At 45.4% G+C, this 24947-nt stretch overlaps 1 protein-coding gene across 2 annotated transcripts in view; it reads right to left on the reverse strand.

The window, feature by feature from the left end:
* Nucleotides 1-400: 400 nt before the first annotated feature.
* The window catches only part of LOC148540876 (G protein-coupled receptor 142-like), a 103470-nt gene continuing 78923 nt past the window's right edge, over nt 401-24947 (reverse strand). For both annotated transcript variants that reach the window (XM_088472963.1, XM_088472957.1), the window contains exon 3: nt 401-1667. In XM_088472963.1, coding sequence (XP_088329089.1) covers nt 790-1667 — 878 coding nt within the window. In that variant the 3' untranslated portion in view covers nt 401-789. The remainder of the gene's footprint in view (nt 1668-24947) is intronic.

Consider the following 24947-nt stretch of genomic DNA (forward strand, 5'->3'; position numbering starts at 1 on the left):
GTACTGAACGCCGCTCCCCAAATCATTGTCATCAATGTATGAAAGAATGACCTGGGTTACAGCATTGTCAGCTCTGTAAAAGCATACAGTAGAGTAGGTGGTGGGATGTTTACTTTCTGTTGTTGGAGAGGAGATAATGGCTCTATATGAGATTGTGGCCTGGGTTTCCTGTTTCTAATTGTCCATGGGCAATTGTAACTAGTATGTCAATTATCAACCACTTCCCTATTCCTCCATTTACACATTACAAGACATATTTTTGCATTCTCTTTTTGTTTTGCTCTATGGGTGTGGAAAGATGTGTGCTGGAGAAAAAAAGGAAGAAAGAAAACTATTGCACAAAAACAAATAAAGTTTATTTTTATTTTCATATGTTTGCTGCAAGTATTTTGCCCCAGATATTACCCACTTTTTATTTGAAATGCAGATCTTGATTAATTGCCTACTGCATATTTAATCCCACCAAGCCTATCTCAGTCATCTCTATGTTTTCTCCCTTATCCCAACCTTTTAAAGCTGACACCATCTCTCTTTACCCCTTCCAGACCCTGCTACCCTTATAGATAATATACTAATTAGTCTGTATTATATTTGTAATATTTTACTGATCCTTCTATCAAAAAAGAAAACTAACTGCAGGCAAGATCTGTACGGGGACATTACACACTTTTTAAAATTAATTTAAACTTAGCTATTTCATGCAATCATTACAGGACAATGCAATACATATGCATGGTAGAAAATAGATAACATTATTTTCCATTTAAGATGTATGCTCTATCACTTGGTTTAAATAGCTGTTGCTTGTGGGATCTCCATGGGCTTCAAAGAGTCGGAAAAATTGTCACTATGGGATTTTTTCCCCTCTGCCATGTTGCAAGATCTTTGCATTCCAAGGACCTCTCTCACCATGTCCCGAAATCTTTGACTCACAAAACAGTAGAGGAAGAAGTTGACAGCTGTGTTCAAGAGGGCTAACATATTTCCAATATCCATAGCCAGATGAACCTTCCAGTTCTTGTGGACGGAGGACACGTACATGTGAATGATTATGACAATAGTCCTGGGAGCCCAAAGGACGGCAAAGACAGTTGTGATGCCCATGAGGATGGCTGTGGTCTTGCCGATTTGAAGCTTGTACCTCTTTGACTCTGACTTCCTTCTAAGCCTGACAATGATTACAGAGTTTGTGAGGAGGAATATGGTGCAAGGAATGAAGTAAATGATAAAGCAATGGACCCACTTGAGGACACGGTCTAGCAATCCTGGTGCTCGAGGGTCCCTCCAAACATCACTCCACCAATAGAAGGGGATTCCGGTCACAAATGATGCCAGAAAGACACAGAGAATAATCCTACGTGTGCGCTCTGGATAGGATAGTGAGCGATACTGCAGGGGAAGACACAGGGCTACATAGCGGTCCATTGTGAGGATGACAGTGATCCATATGGAGGCATGATTGGAGGAGAACTCAAGGACACTTACCATGTGGATAAAGGCATTGGGCACCTTGCGATGAAGGATGGCAGTCTGTAAAATAAAGCCTACGAAGATGATAAATATCTGGGTGAGGATGTCAGAAGTGGTGAGAGCCAAGAGGTAGTAGTATGAGGATTTCTTAGTTCTGGATGCCAGCTTTGAGAGGGCCACAGCTGTTAAGATATTCACTGTTGGGAGAGAACATACTGACATAGTCAGGGTAAAGCATCTGCAATTCTACACCTCATTGCATGAGACACACTTATAATTTAAGACTGGTCAGTAAATACAGAATTTCAGTCAGTTGTAGTATAGAGGAAAATGAGGCTTGAATTTGCATTATGGAATAGGAAAGTAAAGGAGTATCATAGGGCTCTTTTACAATATCACTGTGATCTCATCCCTGCCGCTTAGTAAATATACTGCATGGAGAGGAATAAAGGAACTAAGCACAGAAATAATAAGTATTATTATTATGCACAGTGCAGTGGCAGAACTAGCGGCGGTGCAGCCGGTGCCTTGCACCGGAGCCCGCTGTGGTGCAGGGGCCCATAGGTGCTTGCATCCAACAGCGCCGCCGCTCGCCTACCTGGTCCCCATTAAGTAAATGGATAGAGGAGCATGGAGCTCCACGTCCACCAACATGACAGACACCCGCCACCTGCCCCTATGGTTAATAAAGTTTGTTTGACGCGGCGCACATGACGTCATGACGTCACGCCGCTCTGCTAAAAAAAAAGGCTAGGCAGCAGGGCAGAGACTGGATTTAATAAACCAGGTGGGGAGTGAGGTTGTGAAAAAAAAGGCTGGGCAGCAGGGCAGAGACTGGATTTAATAAACCAGAGGAGGGAGTGAAGTGAGGGATAAAAAGAGTGGGCAGCAGGGCAGAGACTGGATTATTGACTGAGGGGTGGTGAGGTGGTGAAAAAAAGGCTAGGCAGCAGGGCTCCAGGAATGGGGGGGTGGGGGCAAAGCATATTCTTGCACCGGGGCCCACCACTCTCTAGTTCCGCCACTGGCACAGTGTATAGTGAGATGTGAAATAGGGTTATGTTTGTCATTCTCTGCCATGAATAGGGTATTTCCTATCTTGTCTACTGTAATACTGTAGGTATATCTTTCATGGTTCCTTGTACATGCAGGCACAGCACCAATGTATTACAGTATATATACTCAGAGCCGTAACTAGACTTTTTGGTGCCCTGTGCCAGAAAGAGCATTGGCGTCCCCCTAATTTTTCAAAGGGACATAATGCACCCAAGAAAGGGCCATGGCTTCATGGGGAAGGGCCAGGGAAGAGATAGGAGAGGCCAGGAGATGCTGGGGATGAAATAAGAGGAACTACAAGCAAGAATGATAATAAACAGAAATTTGACAGACCCAAACAGTGCCCCCTGACCTGTGGTGCCCTGTGTGATGGCACCGGCCGCACTACCCTAGCTACGGCCCTGTATATACTGCACACTACCAATTTAGATTTTATTTAAATTTTATTTTCATTAAGTTATACATAAATGAATGTAATAAATGTACTTTCTGGTGGAAGTCTTCCCTACTCCCAACCCTCCTGTGACTTGGGCATAGTATAGTCAGATCTATGATCTGATACACTCTCATTCCACATGTTCCCCAGCCTAGCATTATAATGAAGCATTTGTTACAGTGAGAGAACAGCTATCTGCTGTGTTATCAGTGCCACGTCTGCTGCTTCTACTATGGAGATCTAGCTATGGCCCAGCCTGGATGGTTTGTACAGTAAATACACACAATGATAACCAATGCCCAAGACTAGGTACCCATATGAAGATGACAAACAGTTCATGGACTTTTGCCAGCACTTGGGTTATGTGTACAAAAAGTAACATTTTTATAATGAAGCAGAACGGTGTTAGTTCTCTTTATAGGAAGTGACATTATTTGTATTATTGTTACTTTTCCTTTTTTTTTACTTTCTTTTTCCATTCCACTGTATAAAAATAAAAAGGAGCTCTCCTGTCCCATGCTTGCCCCACTCCTAATACTATACAAGTCAGCTTTGACCATGGCAGGGTGACTGTAGTAGTTTAGCTTTAGTAAATACTATTTCCATTATTTCATGTAGGGGCGTTACTCCCAGAGACAATGGAGGCGCCTGCTTCCGGGTGCCAAGCTCTGAAGGGGCTCCTCCATCTATAGCATGTGCAGCAGCACTTGTGTGGTTCAGAGAGGAAAAGGAGTGTGCCGCTGATCTTCCACTGCAGCTCTGCAGTGGTGCACCCGTTGCTGCTACAGCGTTGATCTTCTCTGTCCTGGGAGCCCTGCTAACACCTGCAATAGGAGTCAGGAAGGCTCCCATCTGATACCCCTCAGCCTGCACTGCAGCAAGCGATGGTACACCCGCCACTGCTGGGACTGAGCTGGGACCCGAGAAACCAGGCTGATCTCCTATCCCAGGGTCCACTGGTACAGAGAGCCATCCGCCAGTAACCGCTGATTCTGTATCACAATAAATGGAGGCTCACCAGCTGCAGAGTCGGCTAATACTCTGTGAGTCTGTCTGGCTCTGACCCACTAGAGTCAGGCGCTCACGCAGGGGGGTTTCCGAGTACCTGGAACCCCCCTGGCCCAGTAGTGGGCTGGGGGGCAGGGTGCCTTGTGACCCCCGGGCTGCTCAATTGCCGAGACGCCGCTTCCTCGGACAGGTAAGGGACCCTGGGCTGCAAATTCCATGCGGACTAGCCGTCCGCATGGATCTGCTGACAATGCCCTCCAAAAATGGCCGCCGCCAAGGAGGAGACAGACGCTAGAGGTGCTACTTGACCTCTAGTGTCTGTCAGGGAACACAGAGTGCACAGTGTTACCCGGAAGTACCGGGAACGCTGGCGCCGCCGAAAGAAGATGCAGAAAGCTGCATCTTCTCCCATATAACCCCTGACAATGAGCATGAAATCCCTGATAACGAGCATGAGACCCCTGGCAATGAGCATGTAAACCCATAGCATAAAACCCCTGACAACGAGCATGAAACCCTTGCCAACAAGCATGAAACCCCTGGCAACAAGCATGAAATCCCTGACAACAAGCATGAAATCCCTGGCAACGAGCAGGTAATTGAAAATTAAATTGAAGCCTTACTATGGGGCATAAAATGGTGTTAGGGGCATAACTGTATGTGGCATAATGTGTAATGGGCATTACAGTATGTAGTATGTAGCATAATGTGTAATATGCATTATTACTATAGGGAGGAAAAATTATAATGTAAACTGTCTATGGGGGGTGGAGGCACTGTTTTAACTGTTCGCACTGGGAGCCAAATTGCCTAGAAACGACCCTGCATTAGTATTACCAAAATGCCATGGGGGGGGAGGGCGCCAAAACCTTTTTTTGGCAAGTGGAGAGCAAAATGTATAGATACGCCACTGTGCGGCTGCGTTCCGACTCTGACTAGTTAGTTAGACACAGTTTCTCCGTCTAAACATGACCACTGTAGCTGCAGCTCTGAATCTGAGAGCACAGCAGCTCTCACTGATGACCCCACAACACTCCCATAACATGCCCATGAGACACTCTTTTTGTGTTCACTCTGCCACTCCATTTTCAATACCATCTGATCCTATCGCAACAGCATCATTGTGTGTACACGCAGGGTAACACATTTGCCGTACTGGCTTTCTGAGGTTCTCGCACATGCACAGTTGCTAAAAATCACATTGTGCAAGTTTTATGCCCAGATGTCTTGTTATTTATATTATTTATTATTATTTATATTAAAACACTTGAAGTACACAATAAAGTGTATGTTGCAGGCTTATTCTGGTTAAGGTGCATTCACATGATACGATTAAAATGCACCATATAAATGATAACGATATCGTTCATATCGTGCATTTTTCAGTGCCTCCAACCCACCAACGACCTGCGATGTGTGGGCATGTATGGACGATAACGATATCGTCCATCGCCCGTGCATACAGGCCAACCTGGTCATTAACGACCAGGTTACTATAGGGACCCGCGATCGTTGTTGGTGTGCTGGATGATCGATATCCATCATCCAGCACACCCGGGAGATTGTTCAACGATATTGTTATCGTTGATGATCGTCCCGTGTGTGTGCACCATTAGACTTTTTGGTCATTGGCTCGATAACCAATTATTTGGAAACCCCCATTTCAAAATCCTGCGTTTGCCACTGAGTGTACCCGGAGCCATGGAACAAAATGTACATATCAGGCATAATTGTATATGAGCGTCACTGCCTGATTCTGCACTGGCTATGCTAACCTTGTAAAAGCCACAGTGAAACAGTGTCAGTGTCCTGCTGTGCGTCCGATGCCTCATGTAAAAATTGTGAATACTCATACAATATATATTTGTACCTATGCATTAACTTTAGGAGAACTATCCTTGGGTCATGATACTGCAGGACCCCTGGGGCTTATCAGCGCCTAATCAGGGACAGACGCTCATATACAATTATACCTGATATGCAGATTATCATACACCTCTAGACCCCATAGAATCATTTTCATATATTCTATTTAAGTGTGAATGTGCAGATATATATATATATATTTATGTATATATATAGGAGCACACCAAATTTGTTTTACCTTTTTCTGTTGGGGAGGGGGGGGCACCGTACTGTAAGTTGCCTCCGGGCAACTGAGATGAACTTATGTCCCTGATGTACTATACACTGTGCATGCACATGCTTAGGTCTATTTAGGGTAATCTGCATCTACAGAACCGCCTCCTAGAAGATAATTTTTTGTTACTTCCTGACACCTAGTTGAAAGATATGAGGATGGAAGCGAGGATGAAGATGGGAATGGGGTGGCACGGGGACAGAGCTGGACCCGTCATAGGAGTTAGGGTCCAAAACGGCTTCCCGACTGTGAAATCCCGGCATGGGACTAATGATAGGCGTCTAAATACCGATGCCTATCATCAGCCACACGCCGAGATCCCGATGGCCGGCATAACGAACTTAGGTAAGCCGCGGGGATAGGGGGGGGGTTAGGTTTAGGGACTCCCAGGGGTTTTAGGGTTAGGCATGCCCCTGGGTGGGTTAGGTTTAGGGAGCGGGGTGGGGGGGGTTAGGTTTAGGCACTAGGCAAACTTAGGCCCTCATTCAGAGCCGTTCATTAGAGGCAGTACGCTCGTTGCGTTCCGATGTTGACTAACCGCGCATGCGCCGGTGTTACACTGCGCATGTGCGTACGGCTAATTGCGAGTTTTTTTTGTCTCGTTCGTCAAATAGCGTACAGGAAGTGACATGTCAAATGTGATTGACAGAACAAGCCGTTTTTGGGCGTTGACGCGGGTGGAGATGGAAAAAAGCAGGTGTGGCGAGGCGTTTTTGGGGCGTACATACATTAACAAATGCGAACGTCAAATGTGTTCGTACAAACTCATACGTCACTGGATGATCCTCTTTCCCTTCAAAATGCTCGCACAGCTTAGGGGCTGGATAACTCGACCACAGTGGCGATGGCCTTCTCCTCCGTCCCGGCACTCCACGATGTTGCATCGATTATTCACGGCTTGTCAGAAACTCAATTAGTGTTGGATTGAAAACCGGCTTGGTATGTGTTTGGAAAGCAGTTTTTTTGGATAGCACAAAACCGAATGCAGGTGGAAATCATAGCTGCTAATGTCAGGATTACACAATCAATTAGCGTACATTTGTGGGGGTGTATTTTGGCCGCAATGTGTTCGTTTTTGGACTATTGTAACAATAATGTCATCATGTTTAGGTTTGGTCCCTCATTTTGTGTTTGCAAGGTGTTTTTTACTCCTTAGGTAATGTTTAAAACGTTCCTTAACGAGCACTTTTTTTACAATGTGTAATTTTTGTTTTTTAACGTTGGCTTGTGGGCCAGGATTAAAAGTAACCCATTTTGTAAAGAATGTCAGAATACAAAGTCGTACATTTCTGCAAAATTTATTTGTATCCACCCATAAAAAAAAACCATATTGAACTACAACATTTTGGGCAGTGTTCCACAATATTTATTAGTTGTGCCAACAATAATTTTTGAATAAACGTAAATGTAAAAATTAAAAACAATTCACAAGAAAGGAGAGGGAAGTTTTGGCCAGAAAGGAATATGAGGCAAGCACAGAAGGAGTGTGGGAAAAGTAGCCAATGGTGTCACCGTTTTTTCGCCCTTTTGGCTGGGGGAGGGAGGGCGCCAGACCGGGTCCGGGATGTCATCGGGCTGGCCTGTCCAGAGGCAGATGTTGTGGCCTCTGGACTAGGCACAGGGCTAGGCACATTTGGAGGATTGGCTGATGTTGTGCCAGAGGTGGAGGATCCTGATGTTCCGGCAGGAAGGGAGGTCGGCTCCACCATGTGCTGGCGAACGAGCTGCTCCAGGGCAGTGGCGATGCGGTTGTTGGCCCTGGCATTTTCCGCCAGGGCCTGACCAATGGTCACGTTGGCCGCAGCATTTTGCTCCAGGGCCTCAGCCACCCGTACCAGACTGGCGTCCATCCTCTGCAGAATCTCCGTATGGAAATCCGATTTTAAATTGAGTTCTGTGAGGAGGGACACTGCCTGCGAGGGGGATTGCCCTGGACTGGCTTCTGCAGGGTCCTCAGCCGGATGTACTGGTTCCTCCCCTGCAGAGCCAGCAGAAATTCTGCGGCCAAGGCTCCCCTCTGGAGCAGACTCATCCGCCTGTGTCTTTGTTGGAAAAATGAGAAAAGACTCACATTAGAATCTACATATTGGCACAATAACATTTCACAGTTGGTGGCATCACAACATTTACCTGGGACAACATGAGGAGCCGCAAAGTCTGGCATGTCCGTATCCATGTTGGACACGCCAAACACCTCCACAGGCTGCACACACCCCTGTGCCAGCTCTTCTAAATCTGTAAACTCCAATGACACAGGGGTGGGACCTCCACCTGTCCCCCTTGCATGCCTAGCCCTGTGTGCCATTTTTTGTTTCAGCCGATATTTGAAGTCTTGCCATCTGTGGGTTAAATTGGAACCATTACTTTTTATTTGATTGGGTTGTTGGTTTTAGGGTGGTCAAGTGTTTACTTACCGCCGTTTGACATCCCGGGCTAGACGGACATAATCCCCCACCCTATTGACCTCCACGGCTACCTCTTCCCACATTCTCCACTTCTGGCTTGCACTCATATTCCTGTCTGCCTGTGGCAGGATGTCCACACACTTCTGAATCAAAACCTCCATCTCCTTTCTTGTGAATTGTGGCTGCCTTTTCTTTTTGGCAGCTTTGCCCGGATTACTGGGCCCAGCAGCCTCTTCCATGTCATCCTCCTCACCTATTTGGGGTGATTTGAAGAAATCTCAAATTCCCAACTTGCACAATAATATGTTTAGAATTAATCATTGAGTCAAAATGCATGAAATACTTACCGCGGGACTGTTGTCCATTGTTTTCCTGGTCTGTATCCATGTGTGTTGTTCCAACTAGAAATACACCAGAATTGTGTTTTTGTCTTGTGACGTATTTATACATGCATCCTTATTTTGCGGCCGCATCATTGATTGTGCGTTCCTCTGATCCTTCCTTAATTTGGGCGGGAAACTAAACACTATTTATGGGTTGTGGCGTTTCGACTCAAGGTGGCGTTTATTGAATGTTGGAGGTTACGTTGGTTGGAGTTGATTGTTGGCTGGTTTTGGAGATTGCGTTTATTGTTTATTTTTTTGTGTTAGCGGTTTTTATTGGTTTTCATTTCCTTTTTTTTCACTTTTGGCTTTTTGGATCGTTTCCAGTTTTGGTAAGTTTGGGGAAGTATAACTTCGGGGCAATTTGTCTCTCATTGTGGTGTTTATTTTTCTCATTTTTTTTTTCCGTCATTTCATCTCTCTTAGGTTTTTTTTTGGCTCTGCCCCAAAGACATTTTGGTCCGGTTTCTTAGATATTAGCTCTTGGTAAGTTCATGTGTTAAATTGTTTAGGGAATGTTCTTGTTTGTCTGTACGCAACTTTGGTTGGCCTTCCACATGTGACGTTGTTTTTTGCCAAATCAAACACTGTGTTTTTTGTTAATATTTTTGGCCGCCGTTATTGTGCCCTGTATTTGCGAACTAATTAGCGCATTTTTACTACTTGCTATTGTGCCCTGTATTTGCGAACTAATTAGCGCATTTTTACTACTTGCTATTGTGCCCTGTATTTGCGAACGAATTAGCGCATTTTTACTACTTGCTATTGTGCCCTGTATTTGCGAACTAATTAGCGCATTTTTACTACTTGCTATTGTGCCCTGTATTTGCAAACTAATTAGCGCATTTTTACTACTTGCTATTGTGCCCTGTATTTGCGAACTAATTAGCGCATTTTTACTACTTGCTATTGTGCCCTGTATTTGCGAACTAATTAGCGCATTTTTACTACTTGCTATTGTGCCCTGTATTTGCGAACTAATTAGCGCATTGTGAAATGTGTATTCATCCCTTAAGAATGTTTTTTGTCGCCTGGAGCATTGGTTGATTACATTTGGCCTCTCTTTGGCGTAGTGTGCGTAACGTCATGTTGCTCTTGGGCCAAATGTGTGTGTGTCCCCTTTTATGTTTTGTGTTGCTTAAATTTGTGATAATGACATGGCCAGCATAAAATGATGTATATTTTTGATGTTATTATTTGCAGTTACAACATATCATGACTATACCCCGGCATGTAAGCATCACTGGATGGTATTTGAAAGCAAAGTTACATGTATTTTTAGTGGATGTTGTAAAAAGGCTGACCTTCCAATGTTGTCATTTCAGGTTGATTTGGGTCGGATTGTTCTGGCCCTGCTCCCGGAAGCCGACCAACCTCAATCTCGTCCCAGGCGTAGGCATCGTAGGCGTGCAAGGCCCCAGATATTTCGAACACGTGTCACCCTTTTTGGAATGCCAGATGATGAGGTTTTAAGACGATACCGTCTTCCTCCAAAAATCATCATAGACACTCTCTCATTAATAGAGAGTGATCTTGAGCGGCAAATTGACAGTCCTACAGCAATTCCACCACTTACGAAATTAATGGCGGTGTTACATTTCTGTGCCTCAGGATCGTTCCAAACAACGGTGGGAATAGTGGCGGGCATCTCACAATCCTCCTTTTCCCGGATCCTGAGGGCAGATGGAGGCACTTTTCAAGCACCTCCATCATTTTATTCAAATGCCTTTGGATATGGGTGCCCTTAGTGTGGCCAAGGCCTATTTTTACCAAATAGCTGGCTTCCCACACATCATAGGGGTTGTGGATGGTACTCACATACCACTTCTGCCTCCAGCATGGCTGGAGGCAATATTTAGAAACCGTGAACACTATCACTCCCTCAATGTAATGGTGGTATGTGATGCCTCCCTCCAGATCCTGTCCCTGAATGCAAAATTACCAGGAAGTGCACATGACTCCTTCGTCATCCGGCAATCAGGGATATGGCACAAATTAACCAACCTACAAGCTGGTGATGCGTGGCTTCTGGGTAAGTGGAGACCTTTAGTACATAACAATGTTAAGCTTCATACAGAGTGAGCCTGATGTTGTATTTTCCTTTTCACAGGAGACAGTGGCTACCCTTGCACGTCCTGGCTGCTCACTCCTTATTTGGCTCCCACACCAGGGCTACAAAGTGAGTATAATTCCGCACTTACTGCCACCAGGCAAGTGGTGGAGCGCTGTATCGGCCTTTTAAAAGGCCGATTCAGATGCCTCCACTGCTCTGGTGGTGAACTCATGTATTTGCCGGATATGGTTTCGAAAATTGTGGTCCTGTGTGGGATATTTCACAACATCGCCATAAGGAGTGGTGTCCCAATGCAGCCAGAGGATGCCTTACCTGAGGATGGCCCCCCCGAGGTTGGTCGGAGGTCAGTATGTGGGGGGGCCATACGCGATGATGTGGTGGCCAGATTTTTTAGGTAATTATTTGCAAAAAAACCAGTGTTGATACCTAATGTGGTTGGGTTTGTTTGAGAGCATCTAATTTTTGGCTAATTTGTTTCTCCCTCTTCTGTTTTTTGACATAATCTTTGGCACTCCAACGATGACTACTTCCTGCTACCCTTACAAAACCTGTATGTGGATATTTTGTGGCTATATTCGGGAACACTTCTTGCCACGCCATATATGTGGAATCATGTTGGCATGGTCCTTCGTCAACCAGTTCTTTTTTGGGTGTTTGTTTTTTGGTATGTGTTGTATTTGAGATTATCACTGTGTGTTTTGTTTGTGAGTGACCACTTTGCAATTTTTGTTATGTTGGTAATAAATTTTTTAAGAGCGAAATGTTGTCCCTTTTTTGTAAAAGTTACCACCAAGTGTAACCAGGTTCACACATGTAACATATGACTAAGGGGTAATCCAGTACTGACGCCATTTGTGCAAAAATGATTCCTTTATTCTGGGTCCAAACCAACACCAAAAGGAAGCCTGTACAATCCTTTTGCTTCGTAATATTGCCCTAAGCTGTTTGCACACCAACTAGGAACCTGGAAAATTTTGAAATATATAATGGTGACTACACCAAAAAAGGGAAATCAGATTTGTACTGTTAGGTGTTTCTTGTGGCTGTTTGACCCAAAAATACAACACACAATCTTATTGGCCCAAATGTGAAATCCTTGCAGGAACACTATACTTATGTCAGGGTAAACAATATGTGGTTGGGACAAAACGAATGAGCCAGAACGTAACTTCAAACAAAACAATTTATTTACAGAATGTTGAACAAAAAAACAACTAGTCCCTAAGGAGGACCGACATACGGTCAAGGACCACCAGCACCCCAATGATTTGGCTGTGCATCTGGGCCACACATCCTATTAAATTTGCCCGAAGCCTCTGTTCCTCTGTGGGTGAGAAAAAATTGGGGATTAATACAACAATAGTGAAACCACATAAAAAAACAATTTTAAACAAAAAAAAAAAAACATTAAAATTCATCACACTAAAATGGTGTAGGGCAAAAATACAAGGCCTATGTCCAAATTCAGACAGGTGTGCTATGCGTATGTTGAAAACAGCAGTAACAGGTTATGGCAAACGACCAAAACCACTTTTTTTTGTGTTAAACAAACACAAAACATAAAATTAAAAACAAAAAACAAACAGTTTGTGTCGAAAAAAACAGCAAAACAATACATACCGGAAGACTCAACGCCAGCTCCCGAAGGTCCTCCATCGTCCTCCTCGGAGGTGGGTCCATTCCCCAAAGATTGGGGCGGTGTAATGACCGACTCCGGGGAGGGGGTCATTCGAAGAGGGGTGGTTGGAGGAGAGGGGGAATTGGGACGGAGGGGAAGGAGTCCAGCAAAATCTGGCTGAGGGTGTAGGAAGGCTGGGGAGGAGGGGGGAATAGGGGAAGGAGTGGAGTTGGAGTGTTGGCTGGGGGTGGGGGAGAGTGGCCGTGCTCGCCGTCTGGCGGGACGCTGATGGCGTAGTCTTCGCTGGGCCCCTAAAAGATGGTAAACAAATTGTGGTTAGATCCAACACAAATCCGCAAACAAATTCAATATCAAATGCACCCCCAAACCCCCCAAAAATTTTAAAAAAATAGAATGAATAAAGATGAAAGACAGGGAAAACATGGCCTTGCAGATATGAAGAGAATGAATAAAGATGAAAGACAGGGAAAACATGGCCATGCAGATATGAAGAGAATGAATAAAGATGAAAGACAGGGAAAACATGGCCATGCAGATATGAGGAGAATGAATAAAGATGAAAGACAGGGAAAACATGGCCATGCAGATATGAAGAGAATGAATAAAGATGAAAGACAGGGAAAACATGGCCATGCAGATATGAAGAGAATGAATAAAGATGAAAGACAGGGAAAACATGGCCATGCAGATATCAAGAGAATGAATAAAGATGAAAGACAGGGAAAACATGGCCATGCAGATATGAAGAGAATGAATAAAGATGAAAAACATGGAAAACATGGCCATGCAGATATGAAGAGAATGAATAAAGATGAAAGACAGGGAAAACATGGCCATGCAGATATGAAGAGAATGAATAAAGATGAAAGACAGGGAAAACATGGCCATGCAGTTAGGGCCACAAAGACAAACATGAAAACCACAATCCATTAAACTTACTCGCAGCGATCTGCATGCGAAAGCATGCCAGCAAGCGGGGCGTCCGCCGTTGCAGGTCCGACCACCTGCGCTCCAGCTGCCCGATATGGCGGCGTGAGCCGAAGGAGCGCAGGCGGGCCCTGAACCTCCGCATATGCGGATCGCTTCTCCCGGTTGGTGATGGGTGGAGGCTGGCTGGTTATCCGCCGATCCATCACCTCCGTAAGCACCAGCAGCTCGCGCCTGGTGAATGCGGAGGCTCTCATGATGGCAATGGAGTTTTACCAAAAAATCATTTTTGATAAAGTGCTCAAAAAATTTCTGATTGGCTAATGTATTTAGGATATTAACAGGAGCAATTCTATTGGTTAGTGTATGAGTCATGTGTTCGACAGGGCCAGAAATCTGAGGAGACTTATGATAGGCTTAATGCAGTGACATGCGTAAGCAAATTTACATTAAAAAATGAACTCCATGAAATATGCGGGGCTAAAAACAAATATACCAATTAGTTTATAGGGGTTAACATGTATTTTGACAAATAAAAGCGAATGTTTAAGCCGTACGTATTCTGCGGGTAAACACAAACACGGACATAAATAAAGTTTATTGCATTGTGTAAAAAAAACAAAAAAAACACCAATTAAGCTAATTGATATATTGATTGGCATGTTACGATTGAGGGAGGTAGGCAGAATAAACGAGCAGTTAATCGAAATGTCTCAGGCCAACTTCCGGGTAGTACTAGTGCGTGCGTTCCCTTCAAACCACTTCGGGGATGTACGCTCGCTATTTGGCACGCTCGTTAGTTAGAGGAGGGGTCGCCTGAGTTTGGGGAGGATGTTTTGATGCGAACGAAAATACGAGCGTGTGCCTGAATTTAAATATTTCTTTACGTTCGCCTAACGTACGAACGGCCACTTGCGTCCGGGTCTGAATCAGGCCCTTAGTCAGCTGCCTAGAGCGCCGGGCACTGCAGGGCGCCGCTGGCTTGATGTGTAGTGTGGACTGCACATAAGTGCAGCCTGCGCTACACTATTAGTAACAAACACACAGCCGTCAGTGCCGGCAGCTGTGTGTTTGTTTTAACAGCCGATGAGAGTCAGACAGACTCTCATCGGCTGCTGCGCCCACTGCCGGAGCAGGGCTGGAGCTCACTCATGAGCTCCATTTTCCGGCTCCCGCAGTGGTTGATGGGAGAGACATCATGTGTCTCTCCCATAATGCAGAGTGGGCCGGCGTGGGAGGACACTGGATGGAGGAGCGGACACCGGAGCGGGGATAAGGTAAGTGGAGTATATTTTTTTTTCCATGTGTGTGTCTCTGTCTGGCCCTGCTGGGGGGGGGGGAGAACTACTAGGGACACTCCTGGGCGGGGGGGTCTTGGGGGGGCTACTACTAGGGGCACTGCTGACTGCTGAGGGGGACTACTACTGGGGGCACTGTTGGGAGGACCACTACTAGGGGCACTGCTGGGGGGGACTACTACTGGGGGCACTGTTGGGGGGACTACTACTGGGGGCACTACACTGGTGGGACTACTACTAGGGACACTGTATAGGTGGGGATTATTGTTGGGGGCATTGCATAGGTGGGGCACTACTACTGGGGGCACTGCTGGGGGGGGAGACTACTACTGGGGCACTGCATAGGGGGCCAATACTGGGGCACTGTATAAGGGGCACTACATAAGAGCTTCTGTAGCTATCCGAGGGTGGGGGCGTAAGGCTGAAGAAATGCCTAGGGTGCCAAGAAACCTTGCACCGGCCCTGTCTGGGGGGAGGTTAGGGTTAGGCACCCCTGAGGGAGGGTTAGGGGAGGTTTAGGATACTTACCAGGCGTCGTCAGGATTTTCATCTGCCGGACTTCCGGCTTCGGTATTTCATCCGCCGGGCTTAGGTACAGCGGTGTGTCATACCAATTCCGTCCAAAATTACTAGTTCTAAATAAAAAGGCTTTGTTGTGTTATCCACAATATTCATTATAATGGAGATAGATTGAATCACTACACCTTGACAACTGCTTCACATGTTTCACATACTGAGGAGGTGTCAATGGGAATATTATTTTCCAAAAATAACTGTATCTCTTATAGATATAAGGTGAAGCTTCCACTGAGTTACATATAGACTCCCCCAGGATAAGCTGAGGGCACCATGGTCTGATCATATAATATTGTAGATCTATCCTAGAGATTTATTGCCTTTTCTCTACCAGAAATACATTTATTCGAATAATGATATCATGGATGTGAGAAAATGCAAATATAGTACTTCTCACCAGGGTGCATCACCCTCCATCCATCATAGATAATATTGTGAAAATCATAGCCAAGATAGAACAATAGTTTAAAGTGTGCACCAGTCATAGGGCGAGAAAATCTGGCTATCAATATGGAGTATGAGACGTCACGTTACTATCACTGAGTGTAAGGAGTGTACATAGAAACAATCGCTAATAATTTGAGGCAACTCCCATCTTGGTTATTTTGCCTTACAACAATAGTGGTCCTTATGAAAGAGAATAGCTCATGCCTGAATGTAAAAAAAAGCGACTTTGGGACCTATTTATCAACAAGTGTTATCATACACAACGAGCCAATCAGCTCCAAACTGTCATCTGTTTCAAAAATGTCAGTTGGAAGCTGATTGGCTAGAGCACCAATTATCATACGCAACGAGTTTTATCACTCGTTGTGTATGATAAAACTTGTTGATAGCAAGGGCCCACACCACCTAATTATAATGTATAGGGCACTCCGGCTAGGGAGATTATGAATATGCCTGTTATCAGGTCCAGGTCTAAGGATTTGGAGACTAAGGGGTCAAGTTACTAAGCAGTTTTTGTAGACCGAGTGAAAAGTGATAAGAAAGTGATAAGGTGCCAGCCAATCAGCTCCCAACTGTCATTTTTCAAACACAGCCTGTGAGATGACAGCTGCGAGCTGATTGTCTGGCACCTTATCAGTTTTCACTCTGTCTCCAAACACTGCTTAGTAACTAGGGGGTTAAGGTCCTGATTCAGGCCCGCTCGCACCCAGCATATGCAAATTCGGTTAAGTGACGGCATGGCAGGCGCTCGCTCGGAAAGGCATAAGCACGCCCACTTTGTTTTGGGGAGTGATCACTTTGTCTCTATAGACGCCCTTTAGCAACTGAGGAGGCGCCCACTAGCACACGTCATCTCCAGGAAGTGTATTAAAACAATGGTACATCGAGGACAATCGGAAGCGATCGCAGCGCTTGTGGTTGCCTTACCCTACCGCAAGCACTGCGAGGACTTCAGTGCAAAAAACAGGCATATGACGTGTACTATGACGCTCAGAGCCGTAACTAGACTTTTTGGTGCCCTGTACCAGAAAGAGCATTGGCGCCCCCCTCATTTTTCAAAGTGATATAATGCACGCAAAAAAGGGGAATGGCCTCGTGGGGAAGGGTCAGGGAAGAGATAGGGGAGGCCAGGAGATGCTGGGGATGAAATAAGAGGAAGCTACAAGTGAGAAGAATAATAAACTGAAATTTGACAGGCCCAAACAGCGCCCCCTGACCTGTGGTGCCCTGTGCGATGGCACCGGCCGCACTACCCTAGCTATGGCCCTGATGACGCTGGCTGTTAATTATGCATGCCTCTGAAACGGCGTTGAAACACTCAGGCACTCCTGCATTCGCTCCTCCACTCCCCCGTTATTAGAGTCCTGCCCCTGTTAACACCCACAAACGGCTTCTCCTGTCACTCATTACACTGGGCTGTCTTTGCTGGGCGAGCGAGCGGATTCCAATTGCTCCGAGTAGTTTGCGCTCGCGCAGAACGTAGCGTACGCATGCGCAGTCGCTTACCATCGGCCACGACCGAGCGAGTGGCCGCTTGTGAGCGGCTCTGAATGAGCTCCTAAGTACATTTTGCATATCATTTTTTTCCAATTCACTTCTTTCAATCACTTATGAAAGACCTCTTATCCTGATGTTCTCTTGTTTGGAACCAGAGCTGCTGTTTGCATATTTTGAAGCTGCTACACTTGGAGTGTAATGAAAGCATTATGTCAGGGAGCCAATAAAGAAAGGTTTGCCTTTGGGTGTTCTGTCTTACTTTCTAGCTCTACTGTGGACATTTCTTTGTAGTCACTGGATGAGAATCTGAAAGAAGCATGCAATGGTTGGCAACCATCACAATCCCGATGTTGGATGGAAAAAGTATTCCCATTGGATCAGGAACATTAATGGTTGTCAACTGTCAGTTTCCAATGGCCAGAACCCTTGGTGGTGTCGCCATACTGGAGGTGCTGAGAGAACATAACTTTTGGCTGGAAAAACTAAGCTGGCTCTCTTAATAAGCAGGTTTTTATCATTTTGAAAAAGGATCAGTTTTTGCTGTAATCAGCCCCACAACTCTCGTTAAGGTGAGGCGCTTGCTTCGGAGCAAACTGTGTGCTTATTCTGGAACCCGTCGGGCTCTGCTCTCTATAATAAGTTATTTTTAAACGGAGTAATCAGATACAGAATGATGTATATTGTATAGAAGATGTGTCCCTCTGTATCCAGGGGCGCCCAGAGGGAGGGGGGCGAGTACAAATTACCTGGGCCCGGGCTTCCTGAGGGGCTCGGTGGGGGCCCCGGTCCGACGCCGCCCCCCCTCCCTCACAGCAACCCAGCACACAGCGTGTGCTCAGCTACAGTGGGAGACTGCTCGTGGCTGCTGAGTAACAGCCACAGCAGCCTCCTATGCCTGTGGGGGGAGCGATCACACTGATCGTGCCCCCCCTGGCTTTGCGCCGGTCTGAGGGGGCTGAAAATCTTTTTTTTTCTTCCCCGAAGTGGGAGTGGCCACGCCTCCCGTGATTAGGCCATGCCCCCTGTTACCCGGGCCCGCCGCGGCTCTTGGCGGGCCTGTCTGTATCTAGGAGGTGAGTAAATGTACATTTATCTGCAATGTAATGATGTGCTGGGCATATATGCTTGTGTTAGGGAACTGCAGAAAAATGGGGTCCCTTGATGCTGGGCTGCAGGCTTAAATGCTTTGATCAAATCATGACAAAATCCCCTTTGTTTTATTTGCTGCACACACATAAATTTGCAGTATATTATTGTTAGCGCCGATAGCAAAAGTTTTTCTGTTTTGTATACAGAATGATGTATGTATACTAAACACGTTAAAATAAACGGAGCATAAATCATGCTGATTAGTTGATTATATTTTCCCTTTACGCTTGCTGGTGCACTCTTTAACTGCTCCACTTGTCATGGCGTGTAACTCATATAGGTTAGTTGTCTTTGCAGCATCTTGTAATTGCATTATGTGAGTGAACTTTGTCAGAAGGAAGCATGTGGCATTTTAGTTATGTAATCCAAGACAATAAAGCCATGTCTTAGATTACAGTGCCTTAGGCTTGTGCTGTTCTTACACTTAAGTGGATTTCAGCTTCTGATCAACAAGCTTCTACATAAATCAAGATGTCTGAAATGATGACACACAGGAGAGATAGGTATATGACTCAGACCACGACTGACCTTTGGCCATCCAGTACAGCTGTAATGGTGCCCTAAAGCTGGACAAAACTAATTACTGGTGATGTTTTTCATGTAAAATTATTCTTACGTCAGACAGTCTCTGAATTTCCTTAGCTTAAGGGTTAGGTTTAGGGTGCCAGAAGGGGGAGGTTAGATTTAGGCACTAGAGGGAGGATATGTTCAGGCATTGGGGAGGGAGGGTTAGGGTAGGGAGAGGGGAAGGGTTAGGATACCAACCGACAAGTGTCAGTATCCTAACCCTGTCGGGATGCCGGTGTTGGGATCCTGAGCGTCGCCATCCTGTTCTCAACCCGTTTCTAACTAGAGGAAGAGTTTCTAAAGAAGTCTATCTGTGGCACAAGTCATTTTCAAATAAATCATCCATTCCCACATTTTACCCTACAGTGTCCAACACACTAAACTCAGGCATGACCCCAGCATGTTATACCATCAGAGACCCTACAGTACATAATATGTCTGCACTACACAAAATACAGGACTAGTGCAGTAAATATATGCAAATACCAGTATACAATAAAAACTAGTGTACAATGTAAAGCCCAGTGCCCAGTGGTTTGTAATAAGTACAGAGTCTATTGACTAATGTCTAGCTCTAATTCAGAGCCCACACCATGGTGGCCCGTGTACCACACAGAGCGGCTCCGTAGTGGCTGGTGTATAAGACAGAACCCATACACTGGTGGTCAGTGTACAACACAGAGTACATTTTCTGGTGATCAGTGAGCTACTAAAAACTCTTTCCCTGGTGCAAGCCCACAGATAAGCCTCTTTTGATACCGCTAAATCTCTATACCCAAATGTCGCGATTTAGTGCTGCAAGTCGCATAAGAAATAATTGCTTTCCAATCCAATTGTGGTTCCAAAGCACAAAAAGTGATATTATTCAATGAAAAGTACAGTATAACGCGCTGTGATCTAGACAATTAGCGCAAAAAGCAAGTAAATACAAAGGTACAAGCTGATACATACGCATGCGCACTGGTCCCAGTATACAGTCGTCTCTCCAGAAGCCTGTGGTCATCCAAGAAGAATGGCTGTATACTATAATCAGTACTCAGGTTATATACCTTACAGAACAAAGAAGCTAGTTGACAGATTTCTATTGGGTCTTGCTCCCGGACATTCAGGTACGATGCTGGTCATAGGACAGTTCATACAGCATCACTGGGGGTATGTCCCAGTTCCTCAGATGTTGCTTTGTGTGGTTTTCTCACCAAAGAACTGGTTTTAAACTAGTCAAAAAGACACTACATACAGATATATATTCTAACCACTAATTTCCTATAATCCATAACTTGCGGACGCATGATACGATCTCCTTGCCAATAGAACCGGAGATCTGCAAATAAGCAGTGATTTAGAATGGTACCAAACATGACATGTCTACTAGTTTATGTACCTTAGATATCATATACATTACATTTCACAACATAAGTATTTGCTAATAAAACCTCTAATATTAACCTTAATGCTTGGGAACCTTCTTATAAGTGATTGCATGTGTGAGTGTGAGAATATTGTGTAAATTCGCTAGTATGCGTTGTGCGTCTATGTGTTTTGTGCTTATCTGCTTTGATGTACAGCGCAACTATGCACCGTGTATGTTTTATATGTATTATCTAATGTGCGTATAGGTTTTGATTGGACTTTCAACAATATGCAGTAGCAAAGCAGACGCACGATGCTAATAACCAAATATAGCATCGTACATAATGGTATCGTGCTGACGATGCAAAATGGCGTCGTCAGAGGCGACACAAAATGGCGTCACCAGATATTAATTTACACTCAGCCAATCATCCTGATTCGACCCCGCGAGCAATGAAATCAGCGTGCATACATCTCACTCATTGATGGAGTGGCAAATTCAATCATTAACTCTTACTGATTTTTTTCACTGTTGCATGGACAGAATCACAACATACTGTGAAAGGATAACCTAATTTAGCTATACAGTATTTGCAGTGTGACTGTTATGGAAAAGTGTCTCACCAGATAAGGCAGGAAAACTTGGTTTGTAGAGTAGCCTGCGAGGAGGGCAGGATAACTTGGTTAGATGAGTTGCCTGCCAGGAGCGCAGGATTTCTTGGCTAGATGAGTTGCCTGCCAGGAGGGCAGGATTTATTGGCTAGATGAGTTGCCTGCCAGGAGGGCAGGATTTCTTGGCTAGATGAGTTGCCTGCCAGGAGGGCAGGATTTCTTGGCTAGATGAGTTGCCTGCCAGGAGGGCAGGATTTCTTGGCTAGATGAGTTGCCTGCCAGGAGGGATTTCTTGGCTAGATGAGCTGCCTGCCAGGAGGGCAGGATAACTTGGATAGATGAGTTGCCTGCCAGGAGGGCAGGATTTCTTGGCTAGATGAGTTGCCTGCCAGGAGGGTAGGATTTCTTGGCTAGATGAGTTGCCTGCCAGGAGGGCAGGATTTCTTGGCTAGATGAGTTGCCTGCCAGGAGGGCAGGATAACACAGGCTGAAAATAGTTCAGTTTGATTACGCACAGTAGGGCTGAGAAAACTGTAGCTGCTGATTATACAGAGGAAGCACAGACCCAAAGGCTTGGGCCTGCATACACTGAGCACAGCATGTGGATGGTGAAAACAGAGAGCAAGATAACAGCATTCAGAGCAGAGTGGAACAACAGTCTTGAATAATTGAGCTACCTGCTGAAGCCTGGAAGGCAGCGTGGAGGGAGACGGAGAGTGGTAAATAGAAGCAGTGGCTGAAGTGTAGACAATCACGGAGGATAGCTGGAACAACCAGACCGAGCTGTAGGAGGAAACTCTATAACCGGTGAGGGGGGAATGAATCTGGAAGCTACAAATAGGAGGAGTAGCCAATCAGCAGCATATGGAGTATGAGTCACTCTCTGCAGCGTCCCCGGTGCTTGGTAATCAGCGGAACCGGATTCTGAGTCAGTGTAGGTCCCGAGCCAGTGGGAAACAAGCCGCTGCCATGGCTTGTGACAGTACCCCCCCCTTGACGCGGGGTTGAAGAAACCCCAGAGACTGGTTTAAAGGGAAATTCCTGAAAAAACATCCTCTTCAACCTGGGAGCATGTATGGCATCTTCTGGAATCCAGGAACGTTCTTCCGGACCATAGCCCTTCCAATGGACCAGAAACTGCAACCGACCTCTAGATACTCTAGAATCCAGCACTTCCTCAACCACAAACTCCTGTTGACCGTGGACCACCACCGAAGCAGGCCTGAAAGAACTCCAGTTCCCAAATCTATCTGACTTATGGACTGGCTTTAATAAAGAGGCATGAAAAGTGTTGTTAATCTTTAATGAATTTGGTAGTTGGAGTTTGAAAGCAACTGGGTTAACTTGAGAAATGATCCGGAAAGGACCAATAAACCGAGGACCCAATTTGTGAGAGGGTTGCCGGAGTTTGATATTTCTAGTGGACAGCCACACTAAGTCCCCCCTTTTGAACGTGCAAGGCCTCCGATGTCTATCTGCCAATTTCTTAGAATGGAGAGATGCCTTGAGGAGATTATGATGCACCTTGGCCCAAATACCACGGAGTCTGGAAACAGTCCCTGCATCAGAGGATCTGGAGAATGATAAATCAAATGAATTGGCATGAGGATGTTGGCCCATCACACAACAGAAGGGTGAAACTAAAGATGCAGAGTGACAGGAATTGTTAAAAGCAAATTCAGCCATGGGAAGATGAGACACCCAATCATTCTGGAATTTTGAGACATAACACAGTAAATATTGCTCCAGGGTTTGATTAGCACATTCTGTCTGCCCATTAGACTGCGGGTGATATCCTGAAGACAAGCTGAGACTGATACGCAGTTAAGAAACATCTCCAAAACCGTGCAACAAATTGTGTCCCACGGTCGGAAACAATGTCACAGGGAAGACCATGCAAACGAAAAATATGTTCCAAGAAGAGGACAGAAAGTTCTTTGGCAGATGGCAATTTGGGCAGAGGAATAAAGTGCGTCATTTTGCTAAAGTGGTCCACGATAGTCCAAATAACTGAACAGCCAGCAGAGCGAGGAAGGTCCACAATGAAGTCCATCGCAATGTGTGTCCAGGGTCTTTTTGGTGTGGAAAGAGGAAGCAGTAATCCTGATGGTGGGGTATGAGGAGTCTTGTTACGAGCACAAACCTCACATGCCAAAACACACTCCCAAACGTCCAAAGCCAAAGACGGCCACCAAACCGCACGAGACATTAATTCAATGGTCTTATTGATGCCTGGATGTCCGAAAGCCTGTCTCACATGGAAGTCCTGTAGGACAGCTTTTCTCAAATTTACAGGAACAAACAGGCGATTGGACGGTCTACCAGGAGGCGAATCCTCTTGAAACACAGACAGATCCTCAGCCAAATTTTGAGATAAAGCCACCTGGATACAAGATCTGGGAATGATGGATTCTTTGATCACAGTATCCTGTTGGACAGGAGTGAAACTCCTGGACAATGCATCAGCCTTGATGTTAGTAGTTCCGGGTCGAAAAGAAATGAGAAAATTAAATCTGGTAAAAAATAGTGCCCATCGTGCTTGCCTGGAGTTAAGCCTCTTGGCCGATTCAATGTATGCCAAATTTTTGTGGTCAGTGAGGACAGAGATCCGGTGTTTGGCTCCTTCAAGCCAATGTCTCCAATCCTCAAAAGCTAACTTAATGGCAAGCAGCTCCCTGTTCCCAATGTCATAATTACACTCGGCTGAAGAAAATTTACGTGAAAAAAATGCACATGGATGGAGTTTGCCATCCAACGGATTATTCTGAGAGAGAATAGCTCCTGCCCCAATCTCAGAGGCGTTCACCTCAACCACAAAAGGCAGATCTGGATCTGGAATCTTTGAGAACAGGGGCGTTGGTGAAAGCAAGTTTGAGATGTTCAAAGGCCCGAACTGCCTGACTAGGCCAGTTAGAAGCATCCGCACCTTTCTTGGTTAACTCTACTATGGGGGCAACAATGGAGGAAAACGAGCCAATAAATCTCCGATAGTAATTGGAAAAACCAAGGAAACGTTGAATGCCTTTCAATGTGGTAGGCTGAACCCAGTCCAATACTGCTTTAACCTTTCCAGGATCCATGGAGAAGCCGTGAGGAGAAATAATATACCCAAGAAAAGATACTTGCTCCACATGAAGCTCACACTTCTCCAACTTGGCAAATAACGAATTCTCTCTCAATTTAGATAGGACCTGACTGACATGCTGGACATGCTGGTGCATGGAGTGAGATAAACAACCACAAAAATGCCAAGAAACTCCCGGAGTACATCGTTGATAAAGTCTTGAAAGACTGCTGGAGCATTAGCCAATCCAAACGGGATAACCCAGTTGGGTGTAGATAAACAGCAATTTTGACACGCTGAACTCCATTTGACAACATCCCCCGTAATCCAATCAATGACGGGATTATGGGTCATTAACCATGGAAACCCCAAAATGACGGGAGCAAAAGGACACTGGAGTAGCAAAAAAGAAATCATCTCCGAATGCAAAATTCCAACTGAGAGACGAAGAGGTGGTGTCTTGAATTTGATAAGACCATTAGCCACCAGACCACCATCTAACCCACAAATAGGAACCTCTTGAGGTAAAGGAACTGCAGCTAAACCTAAGGAATGAAAACATGATAAGTTCATGAAGTTCCCAGCAGCACCGCTGTCCACAAACGCTGATACAGAATGGACAGATTGTGACAGATGTACCACCGCAGGAACTAGCAACACATTTTTTGCGGAAACAGATGCCAGGCCTAAATGTAACTCCTCTTTTACATTCAGACCCGATCTTTTACTGGCCTATGTGGGCAAGATTTCAGCGGATGACCTCTAGCTCCACAATATAGGCAGAGGCCTTGAGATCATCGTCTTTGTCTCTCCCTGGGGATAGCCGGAAAGCTCCCAGTTGCATGGGTT

The sequence above is a fragment of the Taudactylus pleione genome, unplaced genomic scaffold, assembly GCF_031769625.1.
Source record: "Taudactylus pleione unplaced genomic scaffold, aTauple2 ptg000016l, whole genome shotgun sequence".
NCBI classification, from domain to species: Eukaryota; Metazoa; Chordata; class Amphibia; order Anura; family Myobatrachidae; genus Taudactylus; species Taudactylus pleione.